At 39.6% G+C, this 20,509-nt stretch overlaps 1 protein-coding gene across 3 annotated transcripts in view; it reads left to right on the forward strand.

Moving 5' to 3' along the window:
* The window catches only part of NCBP1 (nuclear cap binding protein subunit 1), a 31,619-nt gene that overhangs the window by 7,944 nt on the left and 3,166 nt on the right, over positions 1-20,509 (forward strand). For all 3 annotated transcript variants that reach the window (XM_064438459.1, XM_064438460.1, XM_064438461.1), the window contains exons 9-22: positions 419-516; positions 1,887-1,950; positions 5,188-5,298; positions 6,578-6,642; positions 7,373-7,435; positions 8,776-8,850; positions 9,943-10,046; positions 10,893-11,015; positions 12,230-12,332; positions 13,676-13,769; positions 16,307-16,410; positions 17,090-17,204; positions 19,629-19,772; positions 20,182-20,295. In XM_064438459.1, the coding sequence (XP_064294529.1) occupies positions 419-516; positions 1,887-1,950; positions 5,188-5,298; positions 6,578-6,642; positions 7,373-7,435; positions 8,776-8,850; positions 9,943-10,046; positions 10,893-11,015; positions 12,230-12,332; positions 13,676-13,769; positions 16,307-16,410; positions 17,090-17,204; positions 19,629-19,772; positions 20,182-20,295 (1,377 nt within the window). The remainder of the gene's footprint in view (positions 1-418; positions 517-1,886; positions 1,951-5,187; positions 5,299-6,577; positions 6,643-7,372; positions 7,436-8,775; positions 8,851-9,942; positions 10,047-10,892; positions 11,016-12,229; positions 12,333-13,675; positions 13,770-16,306; positions 16,411-17,089; positions 17,205-19,628; positions 19,773-20,181; positions 20,296-20,509) is intronic.

Below are 20,509 nucleotides of genomic sequence, written 5' to 3' on the forward strand. Positions count from 1 at the left end.
GCGTGAGATGTTGTGATGCTTTCATTTAGAATGACAGTGTTGATTGAATTCTGTAATGTCTCTAGAAAACTACATTCACAGAGTTAGACTTTTCTTCCATAAAGTTGGTAACTTAAGTCTTTTTGCAGGCTAGGTATTTATTGTAATGTTCAGACTGTTGTTTACTCATCTGTTAAAATTTGTTGATGCATATTGTGGAACAAAGGAGTGCTTAATTGGGGTGAGTGAAAGATCCATCTGTCTCAAAAGTCTGCCACCAGCATTGGTCAACAATAGATATATAGACAAAAGTGTCTATATAGACACCTCAGTCTGTGTGGAATTTTGACTGTTTTTCCACCTGTAAATGTATGTAGGATGGCTTGCTACCTGTAGCATTAGCGATGATCTTTCATAAGCCTTCATTTTTTCTTACCAGGGCCCTGTCATGCCTGGCAGCCACTCTGTTGAACGATTTGTAATAGAAGAGAACCTTCACTGCATCATCAAATCCCACTGGAAAGAGAGAAAGACTTGGTAGGAAGAGCTTAGCGCTATGGTGCCCTGGCGCTTTTATTATGCTACCATGGCTTTGGTACCGTCAGGGATATAGAGAATCCTGCACTGGTCAGACAAGAGCTCAGTATTAAACATTTCCCAGAGCACTTGATGAAACTTGATTTACTACATTTAACTATATTAAAATTGTTGTGTGGAATACCATGGGTCTCTAATATCCAGATAATGAAGAGTCTGTATGATGCAGGCTTCTTGGGAAGGGGATTCCTTAATAATATGCGATGTGCTGCAAAAGATATGCAGGCACACCTTATTCTTCATGGGAGCAGTGTGGAGAGTGTGGTTGTGTTATGCTTTGTAGGATTTTGAAGCAGCTGATTTGTTGGGGTACAGTGAGCCTTGAGCTGGTTCATCTGCAGCTGTCTGTGCACTAGTTTTATGAACACACTTCTGCTTCCTACTCTTCCTTGTTGTGCTTGTCTCTTCAGGATTACATGTCAGAGATAATAGATCTTGCACTGGGGAGTCATTGCAGGGCCAGCATGTTTCATTAGTTTGACTTCAGCCATGCCAGGAAGCAGTTGGGGTACTTTTCTGCATTTCTGCCTAAGCAATATCTGATGTGGGTAACTGATAACCTAGATGGTTTACCACAGGTGTCAGGCTTACAAATGAAAACCACCACACTTTGTATAGTATGCAGAAAATGGGCAGAAACAATGTTTTTGGTAATGGCATGCGATAAATTTTTTTGGTTGCAGCTGTTTGATTCAACAGAAACTAGAAATTCAGGGTTGTTGCAGTTACAGGGATAGCCTTTGTTAATTCTCAGGGGGAAGTAAAAGACTAGAGGGATATACAAGATTTGCCAGGGAGGTAGAAATGAGATAAAGGAAGTAGCAGTTGTTTGCATTGTAATAATGGTAGGTGATAATGAGCTGATTAAAAGTTGAAGCATTTGAAGCCTGGGAGTTTCTTATATAACCCATTAGTTTTAATTGTGCTTTCAAGTCATTCTGAACATCTGTTGTTAGGGTTGGTTTTATTTTTCACTTTTAATATGTGCATGCCAGAATTACAGATCACGACGACTATTTAAGCAAACCTTTTTTGCGTAGCAGTATAGTGTTCAAGTGATGTAACTACATAGAGATAATGTACACCATTACAAATCGTAGTTTAGGCAATGCTGATGTGTTCTTGTGCTGTTTCTGTTTTGAGTATTCTATGGATTGATGGGCAGACTTTCAAAGGATTGTTAATTTCTTTCTGCTGCTTTCATGTGAACTCTTGCCCAGAATGAAGCATTTTCTGTAACTTTGTTACTTGATCTTCACATCACATCTGCTGTGTTATGTTCTGAACTAAATGTATCTATGGTTTTGCAGTGCTGCACAGCTGTTGAGCTATCCAGGAAATAACAAGATCCCCTTGAACTACCACATAGTAGAGGTATGGATTTTGTAGACAACGTCTTTGGTAGTGCTGTTATTTCATGAGTAACGTGTTCCAGTTAGTTCCATGATAGGTCCGTTAAATTACAGTTTGATTTGGGAGTCAGCCAGAACCTTGCTGAATTCAATCATTGGCTATTAAATGAGCAGATTATATACAATTGAGTGATATGCTTTTTGTTGTCATTTTAACTTGGTGCATGGGAGTTTTGGTCAAGTACCAAAATTTCTTAGTGCCCTAGTAATCCAGGTTAAGGCATTTGTCAAACTTTTAAAGTTCTACATATGATGCTTCTAATGTATCACACAGTCTAAGGGATGGCTACATTTGAGTCACTTGTAGTTTAAAAAAAATTTGAATTAAAATGCAAGAGAATATGGGACACATTGAAATACAAGAAACTCCATCTAAACATGAGAAAAATATTTTTTCATTGCAAAGGTTATTAAACACGGGAAGAGTTTGCCCAGAGAAGTTGTGGAGTCTCTACCCTTGGAGAAGTTCAAAACCTACCAGGGCACAGCCCTGGCAGCCTGTTCTAGATGACCCTGCCTTGTGCAAGGGGCTTTTGACTAAATGATCTGCAGCTGGACTCAGCCGTTCTGCATGGCTATATGTTTGAATATTCTAGATGCTTTTGTTCTACTGGCCCTGAAAAGAACTTGCTGTGAAATTGTGATGTGTTTCCTCCAGGGCATCCTCCATATTGGAGAATTTTGAATAACCATAATGTGTATCAGAAGAGCAGCGTAGGTTTCCTTTTGCTGCCTCCTTTCAAGGGTCTGTTTTCAAGATGCAGAGCTGTATAAAGCTTCATTAATTTCCGTTGAAAGGGATTAAGATATTTCAGTAGTAATGGCAACTTGTCATATAAAGATTTTATGAAGAAGTAACTATAAGGAGGAATTTCAGAGCTAATCATAATAGGAAATAATCTTTTGTAGATTTATCTTAGTAAAAGTGGGATGGACAATTCCTCTTGGCATCAAAATGCCTGATGTTCTATATGCTGTAAAGTTACAATACTTTTGGTCAGCTTGTTCTTTTTGTACTCTGAATTCAGAACAGAGGAATCTTAAAATCAGCAACAATTTTCTGCCTTAACGTTGAACTATCTTCAGTGATTTTATCTTCAGTATCTTCAGGTGCTGTATATGGCTGGGTGCTTTATGCTGAGCTGTACATAAATGCCAACAAATAGTTACTGCAATTCCTGATTAAATAAGTTACCTAAAAGCCCTGGAAATTCTTTGATTCAGAAACTTAGAGGATGTGAAAATAGCGGATGTTTGCATAGATGAAATTACTGGGAAGAAGTGCAAGCTTGGTGTACAAATTCTTTGACTATTACTGTCATAATTTCCTTTTTCTTGCAATTTTGAGTTATTTTAGATTATTAACTTCATCACTTGTCTATGACTGTTTACTTTTAATAAAGCCCCAGAGTTTTTAAGGCATAGCATGCTTTTTTCAGTCTTCCCTTCATTCTCCTTACTACTGCTCCCTCGTAAGGTCTCTCTTAACAGTGAAGTTGGTGATATGTTGCTTTCAACAGCAGTTTAACAGTTTAATCTGTGAAATTTCACTAACTTTTTCAGTAAGTCACAAAACTGTAGAAATGAAATGGTCTAACAAATAAAGGAAAGTGTTACTTAAGGTTCAGAACATAACAGTTAGGCAGGAGCAAATGTAGTCTGAAAGTGTTTGTTGGTACCTTCCCAAGTATGCCTACTTTTGAGGTCCGTGTGGCACCATGTTGTAGTTCGTCAGGCCAAGCACAGAATGCTCCATGCTACCTGGAACCTGTGTGGAACACTTAAATGTGGCACCTTTCTCATCAGTAGCTTCTTATAGACATGTATCTGGATATTTCTAATAGCTGTAAACAGAGAATGTTTGGGCAGCATCATTGAGTTGTTAGACTGCTATGCCCTGTTGTGCTCCTACAGCTTTTGGTACAACTTCATCCTCGACAAAGTTCAGACATTCAGATGATCGGTGTCCTCATCTTTCTTCTGGCCCTGTCGTTTTTAAAGTATGGTGTGCCAGTTTGAAACACTTAATCTGAACGTTTGATACTGAACATGTGATCAATATCACAAATATGTTTGATGCAGTATCTCAAACAGACAATGACACATCATCCAGTTGTTATTTCCTATCTTGAGAAAAGGAGCAGTTTTCTACCTAAGACGGTCCCCTGCCTTTTTGCCATTATCTGTCTTAACAGTGTGTCCAAATTATACTGTCACGGAAAAGTTTTCCAGCTCTTATAGTCTCTTCATGCTTTCAAGTCCTTCCTTAGAATAACAACTTCTAGTCGATGTGTTTTCATGTGCTGTTTGTGGAGTCTATAAATGGATGTTGATTTCTTACACTAGTAAGAAGATTTTCTAAAGCTTACTCATATAAGCTTCAATTCTTCTCTGTTTATTCGGAAGTTTAAAGTTAAAGTGGAAACTGACCGGCCATAATCAATCAAAGTTTCCTGATTCCTTTGATGTAATTTAAACTAGTTGAGAATGGCATGCAAAGTAAACAGAAACTCAGAGATGAATGTTGTACAATGATTATCTTTATGTAGCCCTTAAAGATTGACATGCTGTTATTATAGGCAAACTTGAAAATAAAAACAGGAATGCTGACTGCAAGACTGATTTCAGTTTTCTTAGAAGGACTCTCTGCCAGAGGGTACTGAGCATATATTTTTGTTGTATGGAATGCTGGTTACAATTTTCAGTTGAAAGTTGTGGCTTTATTTATGTAAGTTTTTGTATAGGAGGACACAACAGAAAAGTTATACAATTTTAATGCAAATAGTCTTTCACACAAAACACTTAGGCTTCATGTACTGTTTAGTATTTCTGTTTATTATTTAACAGGACCAGTTGATTTTGCATTTCTCAGATCATGTCAAGCACTGCAGTAGGTTATATTATAACTGTGGCCATTTCCACAGTTAGGTGGTGTATTTGTTAGACATAATAGACGTGTAATGCTGGCATTGTGCTAGTATTAATTGATAAAGGCAGTTGAAGTGGGCTGTATCAGTACAGTGTAGGGTTGCTGCTACCTTTTTAGGTTTCTCTCTCTTTTTGCTGCAATGTGCATTTGACAGAGTAATATGGACCATTTTGGGCATGTAATTTTTTTAATTGATGGCCACTATTGTGAAGCTGAGGGTTATGCAGGCCACATCACTGTGCTCTGATGTGGTGCCTTCCTCTCCTACAGGTAATATTTGCAGAATTGTTCCAGCTTCCATCTCCACCACACATTGAAGTCATGTACACAACACTGCTGATTGAACTGTGCAAGCTTCAGCCTGGCTCTTTACCACAAGTTGTATCCTTTCTGTGCTGCTGGAGAGCACTTACAAAATATGGTCTTTATTTTGTTTGTCTGTAGGTGATGGGTTAGCAATAAATACTGGACTAATATTTTACAGCAGCTGCATGAAACTTTGCCTATAACACTCACATGACATGAAAGAGTAGCACAGCCCACTTCGCCCAGGTCTAGATTTGCCAAGTGGGTAAGACTCTTCAGCTTTCTGGACAATGTTCTGATACTTCCTCTGACCTTCCCAAGAAAGGCTGTCTTGGTGAGGGGATAAAATGCAATACTACTGCTTGTCACTGCAGCCTGTTTAGGTCTGGACAATGCGTGGCATGGTCACAGACGCATTAAAGGCTGAGAAGGAAAGGAAGTGACAGACTTGATCTTTTCTTCTAACAACTCTCTGAGTGCTCCTACCTTTTTTTTTTTTCAGTAGGAAGTGTAGCAGATGATTTAAAGGAACTTGCCTGAGTTCCCACTCAGTGCTCCCACTAGGAGCATTCAAAAGGTCAGTAATCATCTGTCAGCTCAGACAGGGTGACTAAATGCCGAGGAAGGAAGCATGACTCCCAGCTAATTCTGGCTATTACATTGCCCCTTCTTTGCTGCCATTTTAGATCATGTTAGATAATCATTTTAGATCAAGCTCTACAGACTGTGGGAATGGAGGACAGTTAACAGATGTCCATCCACTGGTAATGTCATGCCCAAATTTTTGTTCTACTTCATGATACCAGTCACTGTTTGCAAATAACATAATCTCAATGATTAGAGCTAAGTCTGCTTTAGAATTGTGTGGTCACCCATGCAGAAAGTTTTTAGTGTTAATAGGGACACTGTAAGAAAGATAAAGCCCTTGTTGGGTAAAGTCAGTGCAGACATGCTTTCTCAAGCCTTCAGTGATAATAAAAGATTGTTTGTGGCAAAGCATCAACAGCAGCCCACAAAGCTAGACTGGTGAGATTACAGAAGTACTCCATAAGGAGGCTGATATCTCTTCATATCAGTGTGGTTTTCCTTGTTGCATGATGTGAATTCTGGCTTTCTGTGGAAGAAGTCAACAGTCTCATTGCAATAATGGAAGAAAGACAGACTGGTACTAGAGAGTAGAACTCGCTATATACTTCATTTTTTCCACTGTGGACTTACTGTGATTTACCTGATTTTGGAGTAGACCCAGGGAGCTTTCACAATAAAAGGTTGATGACATTCTGTTCACAAATTGAAAGGAATAACTTCCGACTTATCTAGTGTTCTTCTGTTAACCTTAATAAGAAACTTCCAGCTTGCACAAGCCACAGAAATGCTCTACATGCGTTTGGATACAATGAATACAACATGTGTGGACAGGTAAATGTGTTTTGGAGACAGTGAAAAATGTTCCTCGATGTCCAACGTACAGGAAGAATGAAGAGGCTATGGAAAGAGTAGTCAGAAATCCTTGTTAAGACTTCTTGGTGCTATTCAAAATGTTTTCTGGGCTCTGGCTTTGAGTAATTTAAAGAGAAGGTGGAGGACTGACTGCTTGCCTCTCCCTCCCAGAACCACTCCCCCAGAGGTCACAACACTGTCTGTCTGTACAGGACTGTTAAGATTGGTGACAACTTTTACATGTTTAAAGCTGTTTGTAGTTGCCTTGTACTCTGTTGTCTAGTACTATGCCTGCTTCTTAGTGGTCTGGGAGTGGAGTTCGTGGTGTATCTGCCAGCCAGAGGAGGAGAGTGTTGGTGATTTTGCCCTTTCAGTGAAGTCTGGGTTGTGTAGGAGAGCTGTTAATTACCCGTTAAAAATGGGAAAGTTGCATATTCACAGTAAGTTTACATTTTAATTGTTAGTTTAATGGGTCATCTCATTGTATGAAGCAACAGAGCATGACAGGCTGTCTGTCCATAAAGGCTTCTTTCTGACTCTCCAAACTCAGTGTTTTGTATCTGTCAACGTGAGTGCCTGTTTAATACTGTAATAGCTTTAGAGTTTTAGCTTGTCTTTGTAAAGTAGAATGCATTTATAACAGAATTTCAACTGAAAGTTTTCCTGCACTTCTGGCATTTAATGGAGCTTTCTTTTCTTTTTAATAAAGATTTATTAACTGGTTTTCTCACCACTTGAGCAACTTTCAGTTCCGTTGGAGCTGGGAAGACTGGTAAGTTTCTCTTCCTTTTGATCTGAACCTGGTAGTGTAAAAAACTTTAAAATGTCAGACTTATCCAGGAAGTGTCACAGCATAGTGGCCCTGTTAATTGCTTTCCTTCAGCTCTTCAGAGATCTTTCCTAATCTGTTCACCACCACTCAGTGGTAGATTATCTTGATTATCTCTTTAGTCACTGTATTGTCCCTGGTGAACTTTGCGATAAATCTCAAATGAGTGTTAGTATTCCATAAGTAGGGGAAGACAAAATCCAATTTCCTTAATTTGTACCGCACCCTCAATCAGCTGCTAGCAAATTTTCCAAAATGGCTCCCAAATTACTTCAAATGATTTGCCCTGACTCTTTGTATCCTGTATTACTCATTCAGTAATCTTGCTCTCTGTTCTACCCTAAACCTTTCATTATAACCTTTACCCTTCAGACCTTGTGATCTGTTTCCCTCCTGCCAAATCCTAGCACCTGAAATTACGTCAAAGCTGGCCCTGCCATCCCTTCTTACTATGCCAAACCTTGAACTTGCATCTCTAGCAGGAGGTCCCTGGATTCCATCAACGTCTTGCCACAGGTTCCCCTGAGCTTTCCATTCCAGACACCCATGTAGCAAGAGAGATCACCTTGGGGTGAAGTCCTCCCTACAGTAACTTCCACAGCCTGCTACGATAGATGCTTTCCATAGCCGATCTGTCCCAGTGTCCTTGTGGAGAGGAGTGCAGCCCTTCTTGTGATAAATTTTTTTGGCTTTACTTAAGTTTCTTGTGTTGTCCTCATGTGGAGTTAAGTGCTTGCTGGCTATCCTTGTATATATCCATGTTGACTGACCAGGCAGCAGTCTTCAAAGAGCTGATTTGTCTTTGCTTGGATGTTCCATGATGGTAACACTTCTGTGGGTTTCTCTCACAAGCTGCCATTTTTCACACATCTGGCAAGTGACTGTGTTTGGGATATCTCTTCATCTGAAATGTGTTTGAAATCAGCCAGAAGTTCAAAAATTCCTGTGAGGGAGGAGCAGACTATGAAATCCCACAAGGTTCCTTTCCTAAGGAAAGGGAAAGCCAGCTAACTGTAAACACAAATTATTTTTAATCTGGTGGGGGAAGGGAAGCTACTTGATAATATATCCCACGGAGATGAGATTCCAAGAATGCTAGTGGCCAATAAGGAAATGGTGATAAACTTACCTCATTGTCTTAAAACTGCCTACACTGTAAAACTAAGTGACAAGCGCTCAGTTGTCCTTAGACCATGATTGGTTTGTACCTATTAGACCAAGCCAAAAAGAGACTAAAGCACAAATTCTTTTGCTAAAAGCTATTGCATTCTATCATTTGATAGGTCAGATTGCCTCACTCAGGACCTTGAAAAGCCCAAGCCCAAATTTGTGAGAGAGGTTTTGGAAAAGTGCATGCGGTAAGTTAAGATCTTTGATAGTTGCATTCAAGGCAAAGTTTGTTCTTCTAGGTACTATCAGCTTCCTTTCAACCTGACTCTTGTCTTAGGCGTGTCTGTTCTTACAATTCAGTTTGAGTTAAGAAATGAATCTGTTGTTCATATGATTTTAATCTGGTTTACCTATTTTAGGACACTTAGGGTACCACTTTAGATAGAGGGAGAAACAAGTGGAGCAGATCTGTCCTAGGTATGCACACCTGTAGTTACAAAAAGACATGCTTCATCATAGGCATGGAAAGAAATAGACCTTAGGCAATATTCTTGGAAAGTATTCAGCATTCACAGAAATGGTGGTAACTGATCATTAGTACTACTAAAAACTGATAATCTAATCTTGATTCTTCTAGGTGCCTCTGATGTTCATTGACTATAAAACACATACACAAACAACCTTCCAAACAAAAACCCCAAACCCTACAACAATAGTACAGAGTCAGGACTGAACTTAAAATAGTTGAGACAGAGGGATATAGGAAAGAGAAGGAGCAAAATGTTAAAACAGCCTATGTTATTCAGTATCCTACAGGAAAACATTAATCCATTTTTGGGTGAGTTCAGTATAGGAAGTGTGAAAGTATTGTGCTGCGAAACACATGCCATTTTTCTGGCAGTCTTACATTTCACTGAAAACTGTGTTAGCAAAATTAAGCCTTAGTGGGAGTGAAATAAGCTGGAAAGTAAAATGAAGACATCCAGTTTAATATTTTATTCTGCTTTGAATACCAATGTCTTACTAGTTTTCTGCAGCACATCTTAGGCTTTTGCATAGAACATCCTACCAGACAGCCCCTAAATCTTTTCACAGGCTAAATTAATTGTGTGAGGATGAAACTCTAGCATCAAAGAGTTCAAACAGAAAGCATGTGCTAGTAAGTTTGGTTTACTTACCTCTTACTACCTAGCAGAAACTACCATTCTGTTGCATAAACATCCTGATTTTTGTTCCATGAAAGTTAAATACAGGAAAACCATTATAAAGCAGTCACTTTAGAATTAGCCCTGGTGTTATTCCCATTTTAATTCTACTGCTGTGAAACTTGTTATTTCCAGACTCTCCTACCATCAGCGAATAATAGACATTGTTCCTGCAAGTTTTTCTGTCCTCAGCCCTGCTAATCCAGTGTGTATTTACAAATACGGAGATGAAAGTAATAGTAAGTATTAAAGTTACTGAGGGGTCAAGGTAAAGAAAATAGTGTATCAGAGCAAGGAAGCACACTAGATTGACTGGAATATCAGTTGTCTTCATAAAAAAGAATACAGCTGAAATAAGTACCCGTGATTTTCATATGGCTAAATGTGTTTCTTGTGAGCAGTTAATATATATTAAGCCTGGATCTCTGTAATATAATCGCATTTGTTACTTTATAAAGAAAAGAAAATCCAGATACATGAAGTTCCTCTTGCTGAGGTGGTTGTGGTGCTGTGCATCATTGTTTGCCAGAAGTCTAAAATTGGAAAATTTATCTATTTCCCCTGTTTGAGCACAATGCTAAGTAAAAGTCAGCATATGAAGTCATATGGGGTTTATTTTTTGAACTTCTTGAAACAATAGAAGATATTGCCAGTAAACTTTGTTTAATGAAGCATATGGAGGCAGCAGATGATGTGAAGATTGAGGTAGAGAAATACCTTGTTATTCCTTTTATTATGCAAAATAAACACAATCCTAAGCGTAAAAGTCATCATCAAAGATAGAGTGAGGAAAACCAAGGAAGTATTGTATTTTCAGGAAATTGGTGGATGCTGAAGTAGAGCTTTAGGCAGGAGAGTGATTACCTGACCTCAGCTCTGAAGGTTCTACTCTAAGTTTTGAATATAATGTTAAGAACATGAAATGTGTTGAGAAGTTTAATGGAATAGTAGTGTGGACAATGATGTTGGAAACAGCTAGTTTAAGGTGTTGCTGGGAAGTGTACTTGTTTCTCTGAGAGGCAAACTGATGTTAAAATTACTCACTTGCCTTCTTATGTATTTTTGACCTCTTTGCTTTTGTTTAGGGTCTCTTCCTGGATATACTGTGGCACTCTGTTTAACAATCGCAATTAAAAATAAGGCCAGTAATGATGAAATCTTCAGTATTTTAAAAGACGTGCCTAATCCAAACCAGGATGATGATGATGGTAAGATACATGCTGTTAGGCTTTGGCAGGCTGTAATTTTTGTGTGTAGACTGATCTGCCATCCTTTGGAGCTATGGGTGTGGTGGTTAACAGAACTGTATGCTTTTCCTTCTAATAGTTGCTTTATCAGTAAGTAGAAATAATACACCATTGTTAGGGTTTGTTGTAAGCATCTTGCATGCAGAGACAGGCCTGTTTTTCGTAACAGAGTTAACCTGGTGCTTGAGACGTGTTTTCGTGTGATTATTGACAGAGGTAGCATAAAGAATCTAACATTTCCTTTGCCTTCAGCAACAGAATGCAGTTTGTGCAGTTATCTTCATGCTTGAGATTATGGGCGCGTGCCCAGCGTGGGAGCTTCCCTCCCTCGGTGCTGTCCCACAACAGATAAGATAGCTGGCATGCTGGCAATAGCCTTCCATAAAACAAACTCATGATAGGACTCCACTCATTCTTTTTAGCTTCGCAGCCACAGAGAGCATTGGTTCCTAAAGCCTGCGTGTTTTAGGGGGTGAGAAGGAATGCGAGATGAAGAATTAAGAAGTGATCTTTACAGTGGGGTCAGCTTCAGTATTTCTGTAATATTTGCAAGTGTTCTGTTATACAAGCAGAGAGCAGCAATGATCTGTTTTTTGTCCTGGGATTCACCAGCATGTTTACTAATTTGCTTTAGGCACCACACAGTAATGAGTGCTCTCCCTCCTGCCTGTCTTCAGCTGCAGGTAGCTGCAGCTACAGGAGGGGACTTGGCACCGTTCACTCCTAGCACCCATGTTTGCTATACATGCTTGCTGGACCCTTCTCCCATGTTATAAATAGTCAACCGCTGTACCCTAATCATCCTTACCTTCCACTCTCCTGCCTTTATGGTCTGCTAGGCCTTCAGCTTGATGCATAACTCTGCAGTTTCCTTTGCTGCCTTTCTCTGCTGCTGTCCATCAGTGTTGTCGTGTGTTGGTAGTGTGGTTGTGTTTCTGATAACTTCTTCAGTGACCTGGAATTCTTTCTGCATGTTTTCCCCATGGCAAAATGGGAGCCTGAAGGTCTGCACATTTTGGGAAGTCTTTAGTAGCTCCCTACTCAGCCTTGAAAACCCCTGTTGATGAAGCTCTTTTGTGAAATGGGTTAAAACCATAAGTTATCTCTACAGTTTTATGAGTAGCTTACATACTCTACTTGAAGTACTTATAGTTTCAATTTTAAATAACTTGCAGATGAAGGATTTACCTTCAACCCTCTGAAAATAGAAGTCTTTGTTCAAACTCTGCTCCATCTAGCTGCAAAGTCTTTCAGCCACTCCTTCAGTGCCCTGGCCAAGTAAGTCTAATATGTGCATTATTTTGGGGCTTACAGAACTGTTTTGTTCTGACAGTGGAATGCATGATAAAAGAACTGGACTGGGAGCTTCAGCAATGGTTTAGGTGCTCCACAATGCAATATGGTTAGGAGAACTAATGACACTACTTACTGAAGGAATGGTGGTGTAAATCTACGTTATATATGTGAATGGAATTAACAGAAATTTGTACATTACAGCCATGTGATGTACATCAGACAAATGAGACAGGTTTGGAACATTACTCCATTTTAGAGTTACAGATTTGCTGATTATGGTGAGGAACAAGGGGGTTCTCCTTACGTTTGAATGACTGGGTAGCTCCCACCACAATATCTTGGACTATGATTATGACTCTAGAACAGTTGCGTCTGTATAAAAAATGAAAGAAAAAGAAAAAAAGAAACTTCAAAGCAGACTGGTACAGACTTCTTTTATCTACCAAAGCACAGTAAAATCCATTCTAAAATACTTTAGAGTGCATCCCTTAAAGATATGCTTTAAGTTTTAAAGAACTTACTGCACCTTTTTTAGCAAAATGAGATAAAATAAACTAATTTTTAATTCTGTGTACTTTGGAGCTGCTCTTAAGTGGTCTTGATACATGAAAGGTAGTCACATGCATCTTAATGAGTTATTTTTTATCTTCCTTAAATATATATAAAGCTGTTACAAAAACAAGCACCTGGGAGCTTTATAGAGGCAATGTTGATAAGCTGTAGGTAGTCACCTGCAAGCAGTAGTACAAGAGGCAGGGTGATGTGAATACTTAGAGCCATGGTATTTTTACTGCTGCACACCAACGGTGGTAGCCATGAGATCAAAAAGAGCCTCTTACGCTTTGTCATTCTATTACAATAAGCTGGGCTGTGAATGCTGTGTAGCAGTCAGCATAACTCTGCTAAAATAGAGGCTTTTAGCAGCATTTCCTTTAAAAAGAGGCAGATTGGGTAAGTGTCTAAAGTTATGGGAACACATATCCAGAGGAAGAAGGTCTAAGGCTCCAAAGGCAGCAAATTTTGCTCCAGCTGTGTATAGATCAGCACGAAGCATGAAAGTGCCTCCTGCTTTTAAGAGTATAAGAAATGCAGCCCAGCTTCAGGGGTAGGTTCACCACTAAGATTTAAGTTGCTTTGAGGAGCTGTCATGCCTTTGTAGCCTGTTTTAGCTCAGGATGGTTATGTATTCCAGGGAATAGTTGTTCAAGTATTGCTGCACATAGTCACAAAATTTTCTTTTGGACAATATAAACCACTGGCCTTGTATCTGCTGCTCTTTTGACTTGATCCCAACCCTGCCACTGACTACTTGTATCTATTAAAAGGTTTCATGAAGTCTTCAAAACACTTGCTGAAAGTGATGAGGGGAAACTCCATGTTCTGAGGGTTGTATATGAGGTTTGGAAGAATCATCCACAGGTGAGAGGTTGCAATGTCAAGTATCTTTGTGAGCTTCAACTCACAGAGGTCATATTTTTTAATTATATAAAGCAAACTGTAATGTCTTTTATTAAATAACTTGTCTGTTGTTAACTTATTTGAAGGAAGGTTTAAATTGTATTTACTGTTGTTATAACTGCCTAAAATGAAGGCTGGACAAAATATATACCATCAGTGAGGCCTCCTCTTCCTCAGAGTTCATTGTGGAAAGACAAAGGCTGTCATTCTGACTCAGATTCATACTATACTGTTTGTCATACAAGAGAAAAAACTTTTGCTAAAATCATGTTTCTGCTCAAAATTGGGAAGCAGTGTGCATGTGAAAATTGAAGTAAGGTGTAGATCTCATCAAAAGCAACATTCTTAGAAATGCAGAAGCCTGGGGGGTTTGGGGGCTTTTTTTTTTTTTTTCAATTACTAGTGAAAGCCATACAGTTATTCCACAAAGCTCATGTTGGAGTCACTGTTGGGTGTGGGCAGACTGAGTAGAGCTTGCAGTCAGTGGCTATTCAGAACAGATCAGTCTGACAGTGCCATGATTATGTTCATTCTTGAGCCAGAGGAAATAACACCCTGAAAGACCTATGAAAAATGCTTCAGTTGTTTAAGCTGTTCAGTTTCTTCACAGCAGTTGTTTTCTCCCTCAGCTGTCATTCTTCTATAAATAGAAATCGATAAGGAACTCTAGCTGAATTTGTCTGCATTAATTATTTCACGTATTCCTTACTGGTGTATTTGTGTTGCACTTTATTGTGCTTGAAAGTGAACTGTACCTCACAGCTGAATAGGCAAGACTTTCAGAAGCGATGCCACTGAGAACAAGAGGTAATCCTTGCATCTGCTACTGGACCTGTGGCCCACTCCCTAGGGGAAGAGCTGAACACCTAGAAGATACCTATGCAAGATGTCATCTCTCTTCTAAGTAGAGTAAAAACATCCAAAAAGCAGGATTTTTTAATATATTAAACTTCCTACCCAAATTACTGGCCTTGAAAATGTGACGATTACAGTCTGACCTACTTCTTACTGCCATTTAACTGGATCAGAAGAAATTACATTACTGCAGTCTAATATCGTTATCCTCTTCCTCTCCATGCCTTTGTATTGCAGCATGACCGAACTGAGATGGAAGTTTCAAACCCAAGCTAAACAGTCATGTTAGATTTTTATGAATAAATCCAGATGCTTTAAAAATATCAAGTGCAAAAGTTAAGGAGGTCTGTGGTTCTACTTGATCATGGAACTTAAATTTTCCTCTCTTGCATTATTGCCATTAGTCTTTTGCTTCTGGCCAAGCACTTCTTTTTCCTGAGTCCCCAGCCTCCTAAGCACACAGAAGAAATGTTCCTGGACAGCAGGAAACTTGTCCAGAGTCTGTTTTCATGCCGCTTGCCCTACTACCACATCTATGGGAATGTCCTTTGATTTGGTTCAGTCTATCAGCAGTATTCGGAAGGCAGATTGTGCTCATGAGCGATCTATGCTGCAGGTAGTGATTTAGCAATAGGAGTCAGCAGTCCCTGGACCTATAAGTAAGGTTGTGGTGGTGACTTCATAAAGAGAAACTTTAACATAGAGATTAAATGTTTTTCCCAAAGCCCTAGGTCTGTGTTTCTTGGAAGATCAGACTCGGTAATCAGAAATTCTTCCTGGCAATACAGAAAGACAAATAGAGCATAGGATGCTATCCTGGGACTTGAAAGTTCAGTGCTGAATCTTCTGTATGATTCATTCAGTTATTTTAATTTTCATTCCTTAAAAGGAGCTTTGTTGCACTTCCTTATTTGACAATGGGTGGTTGTAAGGATAAATACAGTGCAGGCTGTAGTTCTTAGATACTGTGGCATTCAAGCACAGGAGGAACTAAGATAAGCCTTTTTTCTGAACAGCTTGCAACTGCTTCAGTCAGTAACTCCTCTCTGCAGTTGCCTGCTAGATTGCTTGCAACCCCCCCCCCAAGAATCATGGCAGTGCCTTTAGCAAGTAGGCACCTCCATTGACTACACAGCACTAGCTCTGTCCTGAAATGGATAGTTCCTGTGGAGAAGAGCTTACTGTCATGTTTGAAGACTTGCATTTCAAGGAGAGTAAGCTAACAGTAGCTCCTTCATTATGGTGATCCAACAGGTGTATATGCTCTGGTTTGAGCACTTTGATGTCAAATACTAGGACTTGTGTCTCTAAGGCCTCACTTCCAGCTATGCTGCTTGTATATTTTGCTTTTGTATGGAAGTATATATGTTAACAAAGAGTGACACATCACTTTCACAAGAAGTAAAAAACGTTGTTAAACAAAATCAAAATGCTTTATGTAATCAATATAGAAACCCTAATTTGAGCCGTTTTAGACTAGACTACCCAGCTTCCTAAAGTATGTGAAATTACCCAGTAATATCACTAACGAAGAGTTGCACCAAACCATCTCTGGTTTTATCTGAGGCTAGAATACTTTACACATTGTGTGTGCAAGCCCTTTTCTTATTTTGAATTACTAACATGTCTTTCACAAAATATAGATGATTGCTGTGCTTGTGGACAAGATGATTCGGACACAAATTGTTGACTGTGCTGCAGTAGCAAATTGGATCTTCTCTTCAGAGCTTGCACATGATTTTACTAGGTAACAAGAATTTGTCTTGGGTTGTTATTTGTCTCTGAATTACTATTTTAAGTGGCCAGTACATAGTTTAATCTATGAAAACTGCGCAGTGGAAGCAAAAGGTACAATTAAGCTTTTGCTCCTTCTACAAAATATGTACTTCAACGTTTTTCTTTCTGAGTTGAGGTATGAATGTTTACATGGCAGTGCAAGAATGTTGCTAGTATGTCATTTTGCAAGTAGTCTCTAAGCCTGCCAAAGCAGAACAACACTGGAACTATTTCTTGACAAAGTCTGTTGCTGTGTGTTACATAGTTGCTGGCTTCGTGTGGTGCTGGTCTTTGCTTGAGGTGTGTAACTTGTGCCACTATTGATGCATTGCTTACTGAGAACAGGAGAAGTGTTTGGTCTGAGAAGTCAATTTGAGGTTGGTAGTCTTGCAGTAAGAGTAAGAAATACAATGCTGGTTTCTAAACGTACTGCAAAAAAAAAGGGTAGAAATGGTTGTTAACCTTTATTACGTTACAGGTATGCTTTCCTATATGCCAAGTGTTTGCTCACTCTAGTAGGTGTCTTAGATGATATTAAGTTGTGTTTTTTTTAATTCTCCCAGAGAAATTTTTTCTGTAAGAAACGATATATAGTTTTCTATCTTGGACTAGCATGTAATGTAGTGTTTTGAGCTTTATGTCTTTCCTAGGTTTTATATCTGGGAGATCTTACATTCCACAATTCGTAAGATGAATAAGCATGTTCTGAAGATTCACAAAGAACTGGAGGAGACTAAGGCAAGACTGGCCAGGCAGCATAAAAGAGTGAGTAATTTGTTGGTAATTTTTATTATTTCAAGCTAAGTTATACAAACCAGCATGCTGTCAGACTGGCACATGGTTGGTTTTGGGAAGCTCTGAACAAATATATTTATCAGGAAACACGTCTGCAGGCATGTGGTTGTCTGTAGCACTAAGACATCAAAAACTGGATGCCTGTTCTCAGTCTACCTTTCTAACGGTAGCTATAACCGAAGAATTCAGTAAAATCTTTTAAGGGAATTCATATGTGTTTGTTCTGTTCAAGCTCTCTCTCACAGTTTTCTCTTCCAATATGAGTATGTCTTCCACTTGCCTTCCAATCTGAATTCCGATTACCTGATTATATAACAATAAGAAAAGTTACAAATTATTTACAGTAAGTTCTGTTAAAGAGTACTCTTGTGGCTTCCATGCAGAAGTGCACGGAAACAGCTATTTGCTATTGAAAATTTGGCTGTTACTGTTCTTCTGATGGATGCTGCTGGATTCTGACACTGGCATCTGTCACTTCCTTCTTCCAGCTTATTTTTCAGAACACCTCTGCATGATCTGGGTTACTATATACAACAAACTGATCAGCAAGCAGCTGCTGTTGTGTTCAGTTGTCCTGAGTGGGACAGTAGAATAGGGCGTGAGAGTGTCTTCTGTGGCAGCTGCAAAAGGCGGGGCTTATGAACATGTTGAGAGTTGCAGAGAGCAAGAGAGTATTTCACTCTTTGTATGTAGTCTAGCTCCAAAACTTTGGTCAAAGTCCATGTCAGAATCTGGCACATGGCACAGAGGCTGCTGATGGTTTTTGAAGAAACCTGCACAAGTCAGTCATTTTTCCAGAAGCTTCTGTTGAGAGATCACAAATACCTCACTGTTTGCCAGTGTCAGTTCATCCCAGCCCCTTCATCTTGTTTCCTTCATTCCCAGCAACAGCCATCCAAGTTGCTTACATCCTCAATTTACATTGATCAGCAGTTAATAAATGCCTGTGATTATTGAAGACCTAGATGCAGTCATTGATCTTACTGTGAGGCAAAGAGCATCTCTGGCATCTCTAAACAAATATACCAGTGTTTTCATTTCTGTACTTGTCTCTTGCTGCAGTTCTTTATTACCGGGTACTTTAAATGAGTATTGTGCCAGGAAGAAACATTTGTATGCAACAGTGAGTAGTTCTGCAGGCTGTTGCTCTGCTGCATGACCATTCCTTTTAGAGGAAGTAAGCTGTCAAATTTTGGTGTCCCCATCAGGAAGTGGATTGCCTTACTACAGAATGAGTCCAAGGCTTACACGATTTCTCTTAAGTTCTGTTGGTCCTTTAGCATTTTGAGTTCAGGAAACATGTAGATGGGGAAGAAGCAAATTCCTATAGAGAGAATAAAATTAAATTCTCACTTGCTTTGGTAAATAATTTTTATTTTTTATGCTCGTTCAGAGCTGTAACTACGTTCCAATTGTGAGTTTCATTTGTTATGTGGTAGGTGAGTTAACACATGGCCCTATATTTGTCACAAGCTGCACATGCTCCTTTTACAAATATTTGAAGTTTTGAGCTGTTAATTTTTGGGTAATTTTGGCACAGAATCAATCCTATGAGACTGAAGCAACATCTGTATTTGAGCGTACCATAATCCATCAGATCCTGCCTTTCCTCCTGTGTACATTCTAGTCTTGTGTAAGACTTCATTACCTGAGCTCTCAAGACTAGTACTTACGGGTATTTTGTGGTTTTGGTGGTTGCTGTGTTGTTTTGTTTCAGTTTTGAGGCAATGAGGACCCGCAGTGTTCCTAGTTAGGAGTTTGGTTTCCTCGCTGATCTGTTCTAGTCTGAGAGCATCCCTTTTGATCGTGAATATAGGGAGTCCCCACTTTAACACCATGGGCTACAGTCTCTAGTCTTCCTTTTGTGCTAACCAGCCAGATTCACCTGAGTTCTTGTACAGAAGTGCTTTATTTTTTTTGGCCATGAGGTTTCAGAACTGTTCGCCGAATTAATTACCTGCCCTGCTGCAGTGGATACAATTTTTTAAAATCTACACTGGTTTGTTTTTTTTTTTTAAAAAAAAAGTGGTTTATTATCTGGTAATGATAAAGTCAGCGGGGGTATTACTTTTTAATGTGTTTTTACTAAAAAAAAAGCTAGTATAAAACCTTTAAGCTTGCACTGGTTTCTCTGAAACCTTGTGGGGTTTTGTGTTGGTGTGTGTGTTCCCCTCCCCCAGGGGCTTTCCTATATTGGCATTTTTCATTCAAAATTTCTTTCCTGAACTATGTTCAAAGTAAATGTCCTTCAAAATACTTGCCAAGCTACAGAGCAGCTTCCGTTGCTGCTCTTTAGTTGCTCTGCAGACCTTTTCATGTGCAGAACCAGAGGGCATTAACAGTACCCACAGGTAGCCAGGTTGTTAGTTACCCTTGTGGTGTTGTCACTTACAGCGAGACAGTGATGATGATGATGACGACGATGACCGAAGCAGCGATCGGGAAGATGGACCGCTAGAGGAGCAGATAGAGCGCTTGCAGGAGAAAGTAGAGTCAGCCCAGAGCGAGCAAAAGAATCTCTTCCTTGTTATATTCCAGGTAACGATGGGCAAAGTCTCTCCTCACTTTCAGGTTTTAAAGTGACTGGATTTATGAGCTTTCAGAGTCACCTGTATTTCAGGCATCCTCTTGGAAGGCGGGAAAGGGTTGGTGGGTTTGCTATCGGTTAGAGTCAGTCTAGGTCATCCCACTGCAAAGGCTCCTTCTGAGCGGGTTCTGTTCAGTTTCAAGTGCTCAGGAACAGCAGAGTTCTGCTGACATACAGTTTCCTGAACAACCAGAAGGTAACTGGATTTTATTTGCTTACTAAATTCAGTGTTTGCCAAACAAAATAATTATTCTCACATTGCTGTTCAAGGCTTCTGTCCACTAGATCCTCTCATCTGATGTTAGGATCCTGCTTTCATTTGACGAGACTGAAAAAGTATTGTGTTTTCCTCTCCTGCAGCGTTTCATTATGTTGTTAACTGAGCACTTAGTGCGCTGTGAAACTGGTGGAATTGATGTATTTACACCTTGGTACAAGAGCTGTATAGAGAGGTTGCAGCAGATCTTCCTACAGGTAAGTTTCGTGTCTCGGTTTGGAAGGCTGTGGGCAGGGACATGCTGGATAGAGAAGCTTTGTGGCTGGAGGACTGAGCACACCTTGGGAGTAGCAGTAGGTGGTAGCAGCATGGCTTCTCTGACGGCTAGTGTGGGGCTGGGGCATAACTCTGGTTGGGGCCACATCTCTGCCACAGACTGGTGGAGTAACTGGTCCCTGGTTAATTCCTGCA

The sequence above is a fragment of the Phalacrocorax carbo genome, chromosome Z (genome assembly GCF_963921805.1).
Source record: "Phalacrocorax carbo chromosome Z, bPhaCar2.1, whole genome shotgun sequence".
In the NCBI taxonomy this organism is placed as follows: Eukaryota; Metazoa; Chordata; class Aves; order Suliformes; family Phalacrocoracidae; genus Phalacrocorax; species Phalacrocorax carbo.